We start from the raw sequence: 18,210 nt of genomic DNA on the forward strand, positions 1-18,210 counted from the left end.
TATTCCAGTGGCAGAAAGCTTGCCCCTGAGGATTTATCTTTCCTTCGATACAATATCAATATCAATGCAGGATTTTGCAATGCATTATTCTTTCATTAAGCAGCAGCTGCTTTTCGTGATGTGAAATGCAGCATAGGTTGTAGTTGAATCTGCAAATATTTGATTTTCTGGTGGAGCAGGTCGGATGTCCACTGTAGCTTAAATGCAAATTATTACTTGCCTTGCCTTCCACATCACTTAACAACTACGAGTTTCCAGTGAATTGAAAACGGAACTGGTTAATTTGAAACAATCTCCTCATGCTCATGGAGCGACTTCTTGGTACAACATTAAAAGCTTAAATCAATCATGCTTCTAAATGGAGTAACCAGAGATCAATTTTATACTTCTTTTTAATAACAGAACTGATACATGAAGAGTTGGAAAAGAACAATAAAATACGATACTAGTTTCAGATTTCTTGTTTCCTAACAAACTACAGTAAATGTAATTCTAACCTTTTCTCCATTATTTTATTTCCATTGAACAGTAACTTACTATTATTACTACTTAATGACACGAAATTCTATCTTTTGCGTGATCCTCCAGGTGAGGCATTTTTATATCTCTTCCTAAAGAGTAACGAGAGAGCTGGGCGCACCATTGGCCAAGTTGTGACGATGGCAATGTAGGCGAGCAGCCAAATTGATTTCCCACTCTGGCGTGAAAGACTATCTATGCATTTCCTTATGGGAGTTGTAACATGTGTTGTATTATTCTCTTGGTACCGCTCTGATTGGTCATTCTTCCTAAAATGGTCAGCCTTTTCTTTGTCTGTGTCATTTGGACTAACATTTTCCGTTTGCTCGATTGCCAAGTCTTGCACACTGTCATCTGTTTGCTCCTCGTCACCTACAGCAGTCACCATTCCATCTTCCAAAACACTCACGTAAGGACCCTTGTCGATGGCAAAGCTCGGAGTAGGAGCTGTTGTCTGACTCTTTTGCATCTGCAACAAAGTATACGTTGTATGAGGTATATAGATATGAAGGCTTCTCATAAGTAAAATGTTCCAGTGGTTTTTTATCATATCATTTGAAGGGGAGGGATGGGAAAGCCAAAATTTTTCAAAACTGAAAGGGATTGCATCCCAACTCAAGAGAGCTCCTATCCCAACTCCAAGACGATGGGAAAATGTTGAAAGGTTAGGTGATCCTTTGTTCTGGAGAGCATCTAAAGTGGATGAGTCTAGGACGATAGGAAAATGTTGAAATGTCAGGGCTCTACTTATTAGATTGGATAATTTGATCATTCATGATTCATGAATTGTCTTTCAATGTACTTGAGCACTAAATGCTATAGATTTTATTATGGTCATGTTACCATACCTGCTTCATTACGCCGATGTATGGACTGGAATGCAGTACGCCAAGGAATTCATGAACAGCTCTCACCCACCTACAGGAAGTGATTTGACATGATCAGTTATAAATAGATGACCTTAAATCCAATTTCGCTAATGAAAGTTAGCTGCAAGATAAAATCTACTGAGACTTCTAAGTACTCGGTAATTCACTCATTTTCTTTGCAATTTTATGCTCAAGTACCCTGACCCACAATGAAAGCAAAAGATCAAAACTTCCATAATACGAAAAATATAATTGGTACCAAATTCCACATGAAAGTATGAGCTATCTAATCCTATAGTGGACATTTTCTGACAAATTCCACCAGCTTTGTTATCTAACACATTAGAATCCATGATCTCTTCTATAACAACTTAAACATGCTTCATAAATTAAGCAGAGTCTATCTTTAGTACTATGATAATAATTACTGCACAAAGATTTCAATTTCCCATTGCGATTTACAATGGGAGCACATGTATATTACCACAGGCTGCTGGCAGTTATTCCTTCATAGAAGGCTAGGTGTCCTCCACGCAGTGTCGTTGCTAGAACAACATTCCTATTTGCCCTGTAAATAATCAAACAACCAAGGTTATCCAAACTACAAAAAAGATAGGATTAGGTGAGTCGTAGCACTGAATTATACTCGGCCAGCTATAAAGGTGAGAAAACAAATAAACTAGAGGTTTGGAAACTATTTCAAGAAGAGTTTTCTTTATTTAGAAGAAAAAGTTGGTAAAAACATGTTTGAATAATTATGTTTTTTAAAAAGATTCTTCCAGTGTATTCTCACAAATGACTTATTTTTCAAAGAAAATCAAATTGTTATTCCTTCCAAATTGGCAAATTCTTATAATTCCAAAAGAACAGTAAGATTACCTTTTACAAGCCACTCAATACAATTTTCCATGACAGTTTTGAGAGGAAAAAAACAGAAAACGGTTTTCAAAATATTTTTTGGAACTCTTCTGGTAATGTTGGAAAGTACTGGACCTGCTATGTCAGAATGTAACGAAACAGCCTTTACAACTATTTGAGTGCTGTATAAAATCTTGGACTTATTTTAAGCAAAAAAAGTATTTTATCGAACCCTTTTCCTCGTTAAACCATCACATGCTGCAATATATTGATTTGGTTATGTAGGTAACCGCAAAACAAAACAAAAAATAATGTTCATACAGGCACTTTTTACACATTCACATTTGGGTAAGGGGATGTTTGGAAAATGACAAAAATCTAACGTCCGATACTGACAAAAAAGACATCCACTTAGGAAAAGTAAATAAAAAGGTGAAATAATAAAGCAACTGATGTCAAAAAAGCAACCGCACAAGCATGAACTAGCTAGGAATAAGTCCTACCTACACTCGTCCCATGGAATGGCTTCTTTTGTGCACAATGGATCGTCCAAAGCACTGATACAGAGAAGTGGCACTGCTACATTTCCTACACAGGTAGAACTAGTGGCGTGCCTGTAATATGCATCAACGGTCTGGGAAGGGAAAACATGTTTTAGCATTTACAGATATATGAAAACATAAAGGGCTATTTGGGTGTATTTTCTTAAAAGATGTTCTTAAAACAGTTTCAAAAGATATTTTTCGTTCATATATTTTTATTTATTTCTTCTACATATTAATTGAAAAATATAACAGACTTACAACAAATCGTACTTAAACATGGTTATTTAAAAATTGCACAAATATTATTTCTGTTTTATATTTTTTATGTTTTGAGAAGTGCCATTCAAAATTATCCTATCAAACCAGAATTCTGCATCAATTTATTGTTATTATTATTATTTAAAAAAAAAAAACCTATACTCAGACGTTACTTTTAAGTCCAAAACCAGCCCCAAAATAAGTGTGTGGGTTACCTCAAAATTTCCAAGGATGCGTGTAGCGTAGTGGTCAAAATCACGAACTGAACGTGACTGCCATGAAACAAGAAGAAAATATTGAGATATATATATATATATATATTTATAAGGAACTATAGTTAGATGCAAACAAACTTCAGACATACTATTGTAAGGATCTGTCCTAATTTCAATTTAGAATTCCTAAGAAATAAGAAGAGAATAGCAAGTCCTGAAGTTGAATCTAAGAAAGACTCACTTGCAGGCCCTCAAAAAATTACTCCGATCTAAGGGCATTGGATGGATAGCCAAGTAAACTATTTAGACCTACAGATAAGAGCTGTATGTATCAAGCGTTGATATAACTTTTCTTCCATTCTGTTATGAAATCAAATGTAACTTATAGTCTTGTATTCCTCACATGAGGACAGCCCAATATGTAGTTTTGTTAACATTGACTATTTTGAACTGCCTATAACCAAAGAAGAATAGATAGATATCTTAGTTGTGCATAAATTCCAGATAAAATCGAAGGGAAGCTCATGTTGAGACATCAACGAGGGTATCCAGCACAAGAGAATCATATCAAAGTTCACAAAGTTTCAGTTGCTTGACTTAAAAAACGTCCATGCCAAAATATGATGTAACAGAGCCAAGGACCTTCTTAATGGATTCCCACTCTGTAAGTTGAGACAAGTTGGATTGATGCCTGCAGCCAAATATAATTTGGTCATCACATAACAAACCCTAAAGTTGGAAAGATGCAAATGTTTTCTTAAGCTTAATAGTTAAAGCAGTAAAGGTCTCTAAGTATATGCCATTAAGTACCAAAAAAAAATCATATTAAGGTCATCAAACATGTTTAGACGTACAATAACGCAAAACCTTGTAAGCCATGCGCCAAAGCTTTATTATAAAAACTCTGAACAAGCCTGCGATTAATGAACCTGTCACATATCTACAGAAGGGAACGGCATGTGAATTGTGTTAGACCTTTAAAAACAGAATATAAGTTTGGGTTTGGGTCTTATAATGACAATGACATTGTGCCAAGTTTTAAACAAAAATTGAATCCTGAGAGAAAAGAGTGATACTTCAACTGTATTAAGTGACGACACTCATAGCTATAAAATTTATTGAATGATTCTAATATTTCATCTGCTTCACATGTATAGGAGGAAAAATAGAAACTAAACTGATATCAGCCCATCAGGTTTGCAGACTGTAATCGTCTAAACTTTGCTACAAACCAGAGAACAACTTCCTCACGAATTCTTCTTATAAAAGAGAGACGCATTTAAGTTAAAGAATGGAGGTGTGATGGGTATATCCGTTAAAACATCTTGAAATCAACTGAATAGTCTCTTTCTACACATGCTATATTACGGAGATCAGAGCGAGGGGAAAAAACATGCACCTGGTTTGAAGTTTCTACGGTAAGAAAGAAAACTATTCAGGATATCAAGGACTTTTAGGAAATTAAGATAAAAATGAAAGCCCAGAAAGTGGACTGGCAGGATGACTAAGATGGGTTCTACTATACCACCAAAATCACTAGGTTGTCCAAAAAATATTGGAAAAAATAACCTCTTAACGATGCTGTAAGTTGAAGATTCTTCACTCCATTTTGAACTCTAATGCATTAAAGCATCAATTAAGTCATACATGGTTATTCAGAACACAAATGGCATACTAACCAAAAGATCCCAAGGGGAGCAAATAGCAGCAGCACCGCAAATAGGGACATTAGCACCATCCTCTCCGAGGTATTTCACCTGAAGCAAGTAGTGGATGTTGGTAAAAAGAAATGCAACATTATGCATAAAACTAATTTTACCAACTTCTCCAAGATAAGCTAACATTGTATATCTATTAAGCAATCAATTCCCAACTATGTCCAATGAATCCTTTTTATGTTTACCAAAACCGTGAGCAGCACCTTCAGTAACCATAATTGAGATTATGGAATAATAAAAAAAATTAGATCAGATAAAAGTAATAATAATAAATAAAGATTGTTACACTACAATAATTTTTTTCCCGTTGATCCCAAAACCATTTCCCAGCTTCTTAAGCTACTGTAACCTTCATAAGCTTAGCAAAAAAGCACTTATGAGCTGATTCAAGGCCATCCTACTTTTCTACGTCTCCTGGCTTCCCCAAAACCATTTCTCAGCTTCTTAAGCTACTGTAACCTTCATAAGCTTAGCAAAAAAGCACTTATGAGCTGATTCAAGGCCATCCTACTTTTCTACGTCTCCTGGCTTCCCCACAAAATGCAATTCAGTCAAGAAACATGAATTAATAAAGTGCTTACATAGATAAATACTTATACCAGAACATTTGCGCCAATACTAGTTCCAACAACAAACAGAGGGGCGTCTGGATGTTGACTATGAATATGGCCAACCACTCTCCTAATATCCTCAGTCCATGCAGCATTATAGAGGCGTTCAGACTGGCCAATGAACAATGGGTACCAAGATTTCAGAGAAGTATCATATCACATATACAGACGTCCATAATAAATAATAATAATAAATCATCTGGAAAAGCATGTTAGTGTACAGAAAATAATGCGTCCCACAGTTCACTGGAATCCGTGCTACAAATTTCCTGAAGATGTCCTTTAGGTCAAAGGTACTCTTTCAGTTTTGTACCTCTATAGCAAGAGAGATTTTGTAATGTCAGATCCCCATTTTTCAGTAATACATATTTAGTCGCAAAATATGGAACTACATTAGACACATTGTACATTACAGCAAATTAATGTGTTCTATGTGGATTCTCTTTTATTCCCTGCACACTTTATCATATACAACTTTCTTACACGAGTCTTTTTACTTGTTTAAAACTTTAAACTCATCTTCTAAAAGTAATAACTTCATTTCATTCTTTTGTAATTTCCTTTGGTAATTTCCTTTGGCAGCCAGTAGGGAGCTCGTCCCAACTTGAACCTTTCATATAGTTTCAGCCAAAAGTTTTTGGTTTCTTTTTTTTGCTTTTCAAAATTCAAGAAGAATAAATGTGAATGCAATAATTGACATAAAACTTTCTAAATGTACTTATTAGCTGATTAGGCCAGGACTTGGTAAAAGATATCCACTTCAGCAAACATGATAAATTTAAGAAAGTGTGTCTATGATTCAAGAATTCTTTATCCATGCACATAAAAATATATATAAATAGAGGGGTTGAGTGATCTGGGAGGAGATTTGGTCCCTTCTTAGGTTTCATGTATCTCCCTAGGCTTTAGTGGATAAGGTTTTTTGTAATTGCCCTTAGTCTTATTTTGTTAGATTGGAGCCCCATTTTTGTCTTAGTTTGGCTCCTTTTGGGGGTTCTCTTTTTGTATGCCCCTTGTGTTCTTTCATTTTTCTCCATGGAAGAAAGGTTTCTCATAAAAAAAAATTATATACAAATGATGCAATCTAAAATGTTAAGGTCTGGAAAAATTTGCAAGAAATGCTGACTGGATGCATATTACAGAAAAAAACCATTGAATAGAGGTAAAATTACAAACCTCAACGGTGTGACTGGCCTACTTTTCAAATGATCCTCTTGTGTTTTAATAATGTTCTCAAACATTCACTTATACTCTTCTGTAAGTTCACTTCAATGGAATTGGTACACACGACTTATCTTACATATGTCACATTGTCATGTGTACCAATTCTATTAAATCTAATCGATAAAATGATATGATTTGCATACTTGCAAACTACATGAGTGTTCTAAATAATTTTTGAAACACAACGTATGATCAATATGCAGATCACATATTATAATTTGCAATTGTCTCTTAAATAAAATAAGTTGAAACTGATAGGAAATAGATGTGTTGTAATATTTTGATATAAGATTGAGCACCTCTATCTTGAGGTTAAATCCATGTCTACAGTGTAAAATTAATAGCAATCTTACAGTAAGTGATATGCCACCAAGACCACGATGATTGCTCACAACAACATTCCATCCGTGTTTTGCCATCCAAAATGCAAAATGCTTAATATACTGTGAAAATAATATACCTTCATGAGCCCGACAAAACAACCAGAAAATAGTTCATAAATAAAAGCTTAGATCAAATGCTGCAAAAATGTTTCATGATGTACACCCTTTTCTACACGTATATCTGAATTCCATATTTTATTTTCTTACTCCAAATATGAGTTGGTATTGCTGATGTAAAAAGGAAAAAAAAAATTTGTTGTGCATTATTATCATAGTTTCAATAATTCCTTTCAAATTCTTTTAAATATAAAATTCTATAATTAGAAAAGATCAAGTCTTGTTTCAATTCGGCATCACCATTCTCGTTTCTATTTTTGTAATATTTATTTATTTAATGAAATATTTTTCATAAAGTAAAATTTTAATCTCTTACCTTCAAGCGTTAAGGACATCAATCAAAATGTTAGATTAAACATTTCAGGAATTTATTGAAAACCAGCCTTTTATATATAACTACTGACAGTAGCCTTTTAAATGATGATGTATTTTCCTGTCTCCTGGGTTCTGATAGTGATAACTTTGATATGCACATGATTGTTACAGGAAAGACATGATAGTTTGATAACCATTCTATTCTTCACGTGGGAATATATGTTCTGTTCAGACTATAACTAGCATGAGTTGTAGAAAAAACCTATAGTGATAATAATTAAAATATCTCCAATGAAAGTCCTTCCATGTGTAAACATATACATCTGAGGAAGAAGAAGAAGAAGGAAGCAAAGAAACTTGATTGGGAAATTCAGGAAATAAGAATGAATGAAATTTGCAATACACCAGAGGAGAAGATGAAATATAACTTACGACTGCAGAAGAGTCACTGGTTAGTCCAGGAATGACTATAACGGTTGGTATTTTCTCATTGTCAGGAGTGCTAACATTCACACTATAGCCGTCCCATTTAACTGCATATGAGGGTAAAAATTAGGGAAGTATCCAATAACATATCCCTTCCATTACTGAAAAATTTTAATAGCTTTTATCACCCAATATGTGAAATTCAGCATGGATCACGTTGATTTTAACCAGTGACTTGATCCCACAGACAACTAATATTTAGTCCAGACTTTTGAAGTTTATGCCTTGGGCTCAATAAGGTAATGCACGAATTCTAGGCCTTATAGTTTATGCCTTCTTTTGTTTGTAAGAGGTTTATACGTATTCTTAAATAGACTTGCACCTTCATGAGAGCACACTAAGACTTAAAATTTTATGATTCGGGAGATGGCACGGCAAATAACATCAACTGCCTGCCTATTATTTATAAAAGTAAAAGCCCACTAATGTATGTAATACAAATTGATCAATGAACACAAAAGACTAGTGATAATGATAATGTTGCCAATAATATTTTTATCACTAAAGGTTTAGTAGAACACAAAACATTAGTGCTAATAATAATGTTTCCAATAACTTCGAAATCCATGATATAAGTGCCAATCAATGAAACATGAGATTCCTTTTTTCTTGTTTCTTCATACACTCATTATGTTTAAGTAATATATAGTTAATGAGATTCTTTTTTTTATTATTATTATTTGAATTGAGGTTTACACCACAAACCTCATTAACACTTGTGCCTCACCTCTCGAAGAGAAAAAGCCATTGAGCTACTTTTAGCCTTAATAAGCGTTGCACAAAAAGGTGGGCGAGAAGTTTAAAAATCATTGCAGCCAAACTTTTTAAGTGTTTGACACTGGAAAAATAAAAAAGCAAAACATGAATGAAGTATACAAAGTAACCGGTGGTATAAATTCTGTATTTACTTTATTAATGCGTGACCAATACTATTTCTATAGTAAGGGTCAAATTTTGGTAAGTTACAAGTTTTAGGAAAACTGGATTCATAAAGATAAATAAAATATACCCTTCCGCTTAAGATAACAAATGACATATCAAGAGCATCACAAGTAAATCTCCTTTTCATCATTCAGCAACATTACACACTTTCTTATCTTTGGTTCGTGGACAAATACACGATGCATCATTACTGATATCAGATACAAAAGACAAAATAGAGAAGGTAAAACGTTCTTAACTAATGAGGAAATTATCGAAACTTACCTTCAGAACTCCTAAGCCAATCCAAGGCAATTGTTCCACCATCAGGTACACGGAATAACTGTCTGGGGAAACAGCATAGGTCTAATTTAATAAAAGTGGACGTAAGGATTATTAGACGCTCATGATACAAGATTTTAGAATTGAATACTAGTGTAGAAAGTTTTAAAAAGCCCTCGTAGGAGAGAGCATTTTTTAAAGTTCAGGTATTTGTTCCATTTATATTCAAACTCCTGGAAAATCAGCACACATGTCAACAGCAAACAGCGGTTCATCTCATAATCTCGATGTGATTCATAGTTGCATGAATTAAGCAGATGCATGTTTGATGTTCGGCAAAAGTATTATCACTTATGTTTCATACTCGCATTCTTTTTTGCTTTGTTTATAAGCTGAAAACTATCCAGGAGGCAGAAAAAAATCAGGAATGCGAATTGTAAGATCAGAGCCGACCTTTTATAGGAAACAGGAGGAGGCCTGCCGAAAATGCTGAGGAAAATAGTCTGGAGATGAGGACTGGAAAGCCATGGAGTAGACAAGTACCTGGTCGGGGAGAGAAGACGAAGGAAATGAGAAAAACTTAAAATGGTTGAATGAACGAAGTGTGAATATGTGAATGAGAATTGAGAAATAACCTGCCGTGAAGAATCCGGCACTTGGAAACAACGGATTGATAGAAGTCGGGGTCGGAGGCAGTGATGGAAACGCGGTCGCCTCTGAATCCACGGATGAAGTCGTGAAGAAAATGAATCTCGAAGAAATTGTAGAGGAGAACGACGAAGATGATAAGGAGAGCAACGAGAAGGTGAGAGAGGGGAACGAGGGAGAGTGCATTGAAGAGAAGTTGATAGGGAGAAGCGGGAGAGAAGGTGACGGAGGAATCCATGGAAGCAAGCAGAGGTCTGGATTAGAGATGGACACGGAGAAAACAATAAACAAAGCAGAGATCTGCCCGTGTGTTTTGTGATTGTGTGTGTGACTGTGTGTTATAGACAAAGAAAATGATGGCAGAGCCCCGACGCGGAGGTGGACAAAAAGAACAAGGAAAGAAGGGGTTAATCCAATCTTGATTAACTGGTTGAATCTTTAATTAAGGGACTAATAATTATACTTACGTGCTCTGCTCCTGCTGTTTCAGTTTTTTAAGCTTTTTCCCCTTTTTGTCCTCCTTACCAGAATAATGGAAATCACTGAGTTTTACTACTCCGGAATTAGAATGACCCCTTTTTTTTATACTTGTACCCATGGACAAGAAGTACTTACATATGCACCTTGATTTCTTTTTCTCTCTTTTTTTGTTTCTCTTACTGAGTAACAATTTTTGTTCTAAACTTTCAATTTTGTCAAACTGGACCATAGGCTTATAAAAAAAAAAGTGTTGCAAATTTTAATTTAGCTCAATTTCCACTAATTTTTAAGGATGACCCCAACAAATCTAACCTAATTTACATAAAATATTACAACTAAATATATAGTGTAACCATTTTTTCTTTTTCTTTTTTTTTTAATTTGCATAGCAAGAAATATATTATATGGATGTCGATTATTACAAAATTAATTATGAGTAATAAAGGTGGGAACCTGAGCATAGCTAACCAAATGGTTGGATAACCAAGTATTTTGAAAAATGAGAATAATACCGAATAAAAATGATAGTAAATATACAACATTGATGGTTTTAGGAAGAGCAGCGATGTTAATGTTTTTCAGTAGTAATATGGTAATGTGAGATTAGTGGGAAGTTGAAGTTGAAGTGGAAGGATGGATGGGATCGTATGACGTATATTATCAATTATAGATACCTGAATTCACGCCCATCATCATTCATACCGCCATCCATGTGGGAAACTGGGAAGCCGAATCCCCACATGCCACTCTGCTTTCGACCCATCATCAATCATTACTTCACCACCCCACAACACACACATATACTACAACTGTTGCCATTCATTTTACAATATCAATCAAAATTACAACTGCATTGGTCTGGTTACCCATACGTTTTCTTTGTTGATATCTACATTCTACACTCCACATTATGTCTTTCTGTACATTAACAACCCAATACAATACAAAAACCATCCTCTTGTCATGACCCCCTTCCCCCCACCCCACAAGAAAGAAAAAAGATCCCGTCCATCCAGCGCATCAGTCAGCCCAACATTCCATCCACAACTTTGATACTACCCAGAAACATAGCTTCACAAATCATAACTTTCTTGGCAACGCAACGATGATTTCTGAGATCGTCGTGGATGGCCCATCAAGGAATAGAAAACTGCCACCTTCCTCAACCTGATGATATGGCAACAAAAACGTCATCAAGTGACCATTTCCTCTGCTCCGATTTCTGCGGTGGATTAATAATGGCATGCTCCGAACTGGCAAGCCGATAACCTATCACTATTTCTCGCCTCTGTCGCCCTCTAATCATTATGTCGTAAAAACAGAGCTCTTCCTGGTCAACTAAGTAAAATTCAGCCGGTCTAATACACATTTCATTCCCCTGCAATCAATAAAACCCATCTCTCAAATCTACAAAGCCATTACAACATATGACTCAAGTTCCCTATGATGTTCAACTACAACAGTAATCATTTCTGTTACTTTCTTAAACTTGCATTAGATACAACAAATACCTCTTCCGCAAATAGTTCCTCCAGAACACGATTAATCTGCTGGTCCTCCGCCACCATAGCTAGTGCCATACTCACCAATTCATTAGACAACACATAATCACTGATTCTAGAAACTGATACCAGGTTTCTGGTCCTAGAATCCAGGATTTCACTAATTATTATTGACCTGTCTGATGCTTGCTGCATTTCTCGAATCCACGAGTGGTGAGAAAATCCAGCAAGCCGCCAAGATGTTGAATTTAACTTCATATCTTTGTTCGGAAGCCTCTTTGACTGCAATATGACAAAGGGTGGCAACCTTTAACTTTATATATATTCCAGCAAGTCCAACACAAAGTTTCAAGTCAACTTAACAGATACCAACTCATGTTCCAAGATTAATTGTTTCGTTTGTTTCATAGCGTGCTTCAGGAAAATTTTATAGTTACCTGTATATCTCTAATAAGGAGAAGAGTGGCAAGAGAACGTGAATCTGAATGCACAACAGAGTCCTCTAAGGATTCATCCGCAAGAATTAGTATCTGTTTCATATAGTTTCAGTGATCAGAATGCTGAAGTCGAAGAATCTTATAACTTTGAAATGGTGGTAGTTGGATCAGAGATGCAAAGATAAACTATGTATGAAAATAGTAACATAACTTACAGAATCAAAAGTTTCCAGCGGAAGTGACTCTAAATGTCTTCTAATGACAGCATTTCCCTCACGATGGATAATTTTAATATTTACTAGACTAGAAATATCAAGTCCACCATCAATAAGCTTTTTTTCCCTCTCTCTTTCAGGAACTTCATTAAACATCCACAGCTCTGAACCAAGAGCGAGGATTGCCTCCAAAACCTGAGAAGGGGAAAAGTATATTCCATACGGTGAGACTTCAATAAGTAATTCCTCTATCATAGACTCATAGTTGAACACACCTATTCTTCAGGATACCAAATCAGAGATGGAAGTTCATAAGCAATATACCATAATCATATCATCTATATCACGGCGCCAACCACAAAACAGTATCTTTTCAGGATATTTTGGAGGGTCGATAATCTTTTGGAAGAATCCCCTGCGCACCTGAAGAGTAAGCGCCAAACAATTGAGCAAGAAAGCTTAGATAACAACATTGTTGCAAATCATACAATTAATTAAGATGGAGGCATTAATTTTTTACTTCTTTTAGGTTCAAGCTGAAGTAGTATCATTGTCTTCTCTAGTGAGCTCAGTAACATTCAAGTATTTCAAGTCAAAAGATTTATTTTCAGCAATTACTAGACACGGACCTTGTTAACTATGTACACAAAGACAGAAAACCCCAACGACCACCAACTGTTTAGATCATTAGAAGTAGGTATTGAATATTTCCAATTATCAATTAGAATAATTCAACAATTTCTATTTGAATAATTACGTATAACAATTATAATCGTAACTCCTTTAAAACACCTCTTTTCTAAAATAGAATAGGAAGTATCCAACTGTTTAAGCAAGCAACTTTTGGTTTTGGTAGTCAGCAGGGTGGTGGTACTACTATCTGCGAGGATTAATGGATCTCCACATAGAGGCTTCCTACAGATTATGAATGGATTAATAACAGAATTGGGAAAGTCAAGCCATAAATATTGGGTATTATTATCTAGACTACATACTTTCTTATTTTATGGTCAAAATGGATACAGGATCAATGACATTAAGTTATAATTGAAGGATAACCTCAGGAATGGGACCAGGAGCATAAGTATCATCATCCTCAGCAATAACAAGGACTTCATCCCCCTCCTTTAGAATGTAGTTATCATCTGGATTTAAGATTATCTTCCCACAGTCTGCAGCAACCTTAATTCCACAAGGAATCGCATCAGGAAATGAAATTAGTACAGCTCCAAATCGTTGTCCATCTAACTGATGCCATCTTTGGATGTAAAACTCTGAATTCTCAAACCCCAAGATATCTTCCCATATCTGACCAAGTACAGAAAGAGAAAATATAAACATGCCTATTTATTTGATTAAGACTAATGGAAGCTGAAAGGACGTGACTCAACATGAAAATGGTTAAACACACACAAAGAGTGAGAGAGAGGTAAAATAATAAAATGAAGGATAAAGTACAATTACGATAGGATTAGGTTGGTTACTACATATTATTGGGAGTTCATTAGGGAAGTGGTGGTTATGAATATGAGTGAGTTTGGGGATTAGAGAGAGGTACGAAAATACTAGGCGAAAAGTGTGGGAGAGAGGTAGTTATCTCAAAAGGCTATTATCCTTTGTATTTCTTTCTGCCAAGAGCGAACAAACCAACCTTTATTTCCTTCCTTTTCCACTTTAGTTTCTGAGAATGGTCCAATTTGGGGGGTGGGGTGTTAGAGGATGCAGATCAACGGAGGACTTAGATTTAGAAAAAGAACAACTTGAAACATGAATCTATGGTACTTCGACAAGATAAAAGTGATAGAGCCTGTAAATTTTGACAATGATCCACCATTTTTATTTGGTGGATAAATGATAATCTCGATAACACAAATGAAAGAGCATATACTAAAAAGCACATCTTGTATAACCTGTGCAAGTCCCGGTTGCAGAGCACATTGTATCATTAAGCGTCCAATTACATCATGAGCAACAACTGTTTCAATAACTTCACCTCCAACAAGCTTTACCAGAGGTTCATTGTCGAGGTCGCTCATCTCTACAACTACATGGCCCCTCAAACCTTCCTTCACTCCAGTAAGGCTGAGCACAACCCTCAAAGCACGTGCATCACTCTGGAAAGAAGGATACTTGGTGATATATCTACTGATTTACAAAAGATGAATCAAGCATTAAAATTATACAACGTTAGAAATACAAAACCTGATCTGCATTCTCATCGGTTGCCAATACAATAATAGCACGTGCCTTAGACACGGAGACCTGTGAAGTTATAATGATTACCATATGAATTACCATTAAGATTACCAAAAGAACTATAAAGTCTACGAGCAGAATAGTATTTACCTTCTTCAAGTCGGCAAGTATAAGAGGACTGCCACTCCTACAAATGACAGACGTCCCCATGAAATCAAATTCTAGCTTTGCTATATCCATCTCCATTTCCTCCTTATCTCTTTCTGCCAGAACAACAACTACCCCTCCACCAATACTCTTATTTGCAATTGCTAATTGCTTCAAGAGTGAACCCTAAAACAAGATACCAAATCTTCCATGATTTCTTGATAATCTATGAGTAAGTGAACATTCGTTTTTCACACAAATGCATATTAAATGAACCAAAATTTAAATGATGATTGAACACTCCAAATGAAAATAAAAATTAATTGCTTGCATCTAATTGTTAGAAAATACAACATATATGGGAATAGAGAACAAAACAACCAAAATGAAGAATGTAATTTTACATCAATATCTACCAGTGGCAGTGACACAGCTTGAGCTAAGGGAGGTATCAACTTCTAATACACAATTAACTTACCAATTTATCACTCCACCCGAGAATGAGAATATGGTTTCTTTCAATGACTTCACTTTTCCCTTTCCGCAATGAGTCGACCTTCTCTGAAATAGCGTCAGAAACAAGCCCAAGCATCATCGCAAAAATTAGCATACCTCCTGCACTTATAGAGACAGAAACAATCCTGGGCCCGATGCCAACCCTGTCAGCATGATTTCCTGAGTCGGCCACAAAAGTCCATGAAAGCCAGAGAGCTTCAGCAAAGTTACCATCACTGACAGCATATAATGCCAATCCACCAAATCCTATAAGAAATACTGTGGCAAAGAGAAGTGCAAGCAGCTTTGCATAAGGATAGATGGAGAAACACACATCGACCACATATGCAATTCTCTTGTTTAGAGGAACCTCGTCCTTGCTATTTCGAGTTCTTTCTGAAAAGTTCTTAATCCGGGGAAGGTAGTTGAGATACTTGTACAATAGAAAAGGCATAAGAAGTGTGCACACTACAGTATACAGAGCTACAGATCGACTATCGGCATTAAAAATATTAAATAATGAGATGTTATCTTCTGGTACTGAAATTCCCCAGGTGGCATTAATAACATTTTTATCACTACAGAGTTGATGAAGGTCAGATTTCTCTTCCTGCAAGAATGTACAATGAATTACAAAAAATTGGTACATATATGGAAAGCGAAAATATAGCATTAATACCTCAAGTTTCGTAACTTTCTTCTGTAGACAAACTGCATAGGATCCAATGGACATACAAGCGATAATGAGCTGCAAAAATCATTTTTACCATGACATCATTAATTTCAGAATTTTTTTTTTAAAGAAACTTAAAAACTAAGGGCGAGAGTGAAAATAACCCTTCCTACAAACTAGACAAGAGTAGCTTTCCAATCTTCGACAATCATAAAGAGACTATAATTACAAGAGAAATTTTTGTGGTTTGTAGCCCACCAAGAAGAACACACTTGATCCTCGAAGAGGGTGTTCACACATTCAAGAAAGTTTTGTTATTTGATTAAAAAATTGTACATTTACTACTTATTACATGTTTGTCTCTCTAAGTGAAAACATATATGCTTAAATTCATTTATACACGCACACATAAATACAATAAAAATATACACACACACATTAAAACATAATCGAAAGGAATGCACACATTCGACTCATTTTCAAAGCCCAAGGAAACCTTTATTTCCAAGTTCTGACTTTCTTTTTTCTTTTAAACACTGGGTGGAAGCACTGTACTTGGGAGTTCATTCAGTATAGTTTTATGCAATTGAATTATCTAAAAGCGGTACTTTATAGGATGAAAGCATGGTGCGGAGACTCTGCCTTTCCTACGCCGGTTAATATTTAAATTAATCGCAATTAATTAATAAACGATGCAAAACGTTTTGGAAAAGGTGAATTAAAGACAAGAACCCCAGTTCATGTAAAGTTAAAAAAAAAAAAAAAAGAGGTGTGAAAATAGAGATTTAGACCAGTAATTCCGTTTTCTCGAACTTGAGGAAACTGAATTGAGGTAAGAACCACCTAAAAAAAGTGAAAATTGAAACACAATGACTATGAGAAAATTGAAACACTAACCAAATAGTGCATTAAAGAATGGGTAGATTCCCAAGATCTCCTGATAGTGGAGTGAGAAACGGAATCTGGCCTGGCAATCAGCTTGGCCTGCTTGTCTTGCTTCTTCGATTGTTGCGCCTTTGGTGGAGCTCCTGTCGCGGGTGAGTGTGGCACAGCCGTAGGCTTGAGCCGAGTGGAATCAGAGACGAGGGAAAGGCGGCGATTGGAGTGCTTGGCCGGGTTGAGAGTGAGTCTGGGCTTGGAAGCATAGGGGCCGAGGCAGGAGGGGAAAATATAATCCCGGTTGAAGAATTCGGCGTTGTTAGGGCCATTATCGAAGGAGAGGCGAAGATCAGCGGGTTGACGGAAAGAAGAAGAAGCAGAGAGTGGGGCTGTGGCGGCGGGGAAGTGAGGAGTCTGGGAAGAATCGAGGGAGATGGTCTTGGATCTCTTAAGGAGTGGTGGGGAGTCGGGTTTGGTAGGGCTCGCATTGACATTGGCATTGACATGTGGGCGTGGTGCGACTGTAAGAGTGGAATCATCATTGTTGTCGCTTGCCATTTACAAATTACAGCGAGAGGGAGTGGAGCAAAAACAAAACAGCGTATCTCCCTCCCGGCATCGGCATCGCCATTTCAGGTCATGGATATATATATATATGTATGTATAAGATTGTGCTGTGCTGTGCTTTTTGAGCTTGGAGCTTGGAACGGAAGTGGCAAGTGGGGGTCGGGTCGATCTGGGCCGTAGAGGAGCTGACGTGGAAGGCATGATCGGATCAGATGGGGAATGTCAGGGACCGGGTCCACCTCTTACTTTATCTCATGTCACTTCTTCAGCTTCAGTTTCCACCAAAACCAATCCTGGGACTTCTTCTGTTTTTTCACAACTTTTTCTTCTTCACTCTCGTTTTCTTCTGGTTAAAAAAAAAAATTAAGTGAAAATTCGGCTTGCTGTACCTGTGCGTGTGCGTGTGCGATGGTAACCGTAAATTGAATTCTACGTAGGCAGTTATTTACCTGAACTCAACCCGGCGGCGGCGGAAAAGCTCCGTTTGACGTAAGCCATGTGCAAAAGTTGCAACGCATGTGGCACGGAAAGGTAATTAGGCTGCGCAGGCTTTTTGACCTCTATCTTTCTTATTTCATCTTGGGCTTGGGCTAGACGAATGAGTTGGGCTTTGTCCAAGGTGGAGAAGCCCAATAAGATTGCAATCCAAC

General features: G+C 36.3%; 2 protein-coding genes across 2 annotated transcripts; both read right to left on the reverse strand.

Moving 5' to 3' along the window:
• Positions 1-359: 359 nt before the first annotated feature.
• Positions 360-10,354, reverse strand: LOC111019694 (alpha/beta-Hydrolases superfamily protein). The gene is made up of 14 exons (XM_022296106.2): positions 9,957-10,354; positions 9,775-9,864; positions 9,325-9,386; positions 8,065-8,165; positions 7,171-7,260; positions 5,582-5,704; positions 4,944-5,021; positions 4,119-4,204; positions 3,907-3,955; positions 3,265-3,321; positions 2,750-2,880; positions 1,873-1,956; positions 1,368-1,437; positions 360-988 (listed from the first exon to the last, which is right to left on the reverse strand). Exons 1-14 carry the CDS (start codon positions 10,205-10,207, stop codon positions 566-568), a joined length of 1,695 nt encoding a protein of 564 aa, XP_022151798.1. The 5' UTR covers positions 10,208-10,354; the 3' UTR covers positions 360-565.
• Positions 10,355-11,250: 896 nt separating this feature from the next.
• LOC111019724 (ion channel protein) lies at positions 11,251-17,830 on the reverse strand. Its single transcript, XM_022296145.2, has 12 exons — positions 17,012-17,830; positions 16,121-16,189; positions 15,425-16,051; positions 14,950-15,132; positions 14,806-14,865; positions 14,514-14,717; positions 13,663-13,911; positions 12,928-13,026; positions 12,604-12,798; positions 12,389-12,481; positions 11,961-12,233; positions 11,251-11,827 (listed from the first exon to the last, which is right to left on the reverse strand). The coding sequence occupies exons 1-12, from the start codon at positions 17,549-17,551 to the stop codon at positions 11,612-11,614; spliced, it is 2,808 nt and encodes a 935-aa protein (XP_022151837.1). The 5' UTR covers positions 17,552-17,830; the 3' UTR covers positions 11,251-11,611.
• Between the last annotated feature and the right edge of the window lie 380 nt (positions 17,831-18,210).

Source organism: Momordica charantia (genome assembly GCF_013281855.1).
Source record: "Momordica charantia cultivar OHB3-1 chromosome 9 unlocalized genomic scaffold, Mcharantia_2.0 BLBB01000009.1, whole genome shotgun sequence".
Taxonomy (NCBI): domain Eukaryota; kingdom Viridiplantae; phylum Streptophyta; class Magnoliopsida; order Cucurbitales; family Cucurbitaceae; genus Momordica; species Momordica charantia.

Excerpts from the sequence above, each read along its gene's own strand:
- LOC111019694 (XM_022296106.2), bottom strand. The coding sequence starts at position 10,207 with ATGGATTCCTCCGTCACCTTCTCTCCCGCTTCTCCCTATCAACTTCTC. Across the intron at positions 5,022-5,581 it reads GTATTGGCGCAAATGTTCTG|GTGAAATACCTCGGAGAGGA; the intron begins GTATAAGTATTT and ends TACTTGCTTCAG. Across the intron at positions 2,881-3,264 it reads GCATCCTTGGAAATTTTGAG|ACCGTTGATGCATATTACAG; the intron begins GTAACCCACACA and ends TTCCCTTCCCAG.
- LOC111019724 (XM_022296145.2), bottom strand. The coding sequence starts at position 17,551 with ATGGCAAGCGACAACAATGATGATTCCACTCTTACAGTCGCACCACGC. Across the intron at positions 16,052-16,120 it reads AGAAAGTTACGAAACTTGAG|GAAGAGAAATCTGACCTTCA; the intron begins GTATTAATGCTA and ends ACATTCTTGCAG. Across the intron at positions 13,027-13,662 it reads CTCCTGGTCCCATTCCTGAG|GTGCGCAGGGGATTCTTCCA; the intron begins GTTATCCTTCAA and ends CTTACTCTTCAG.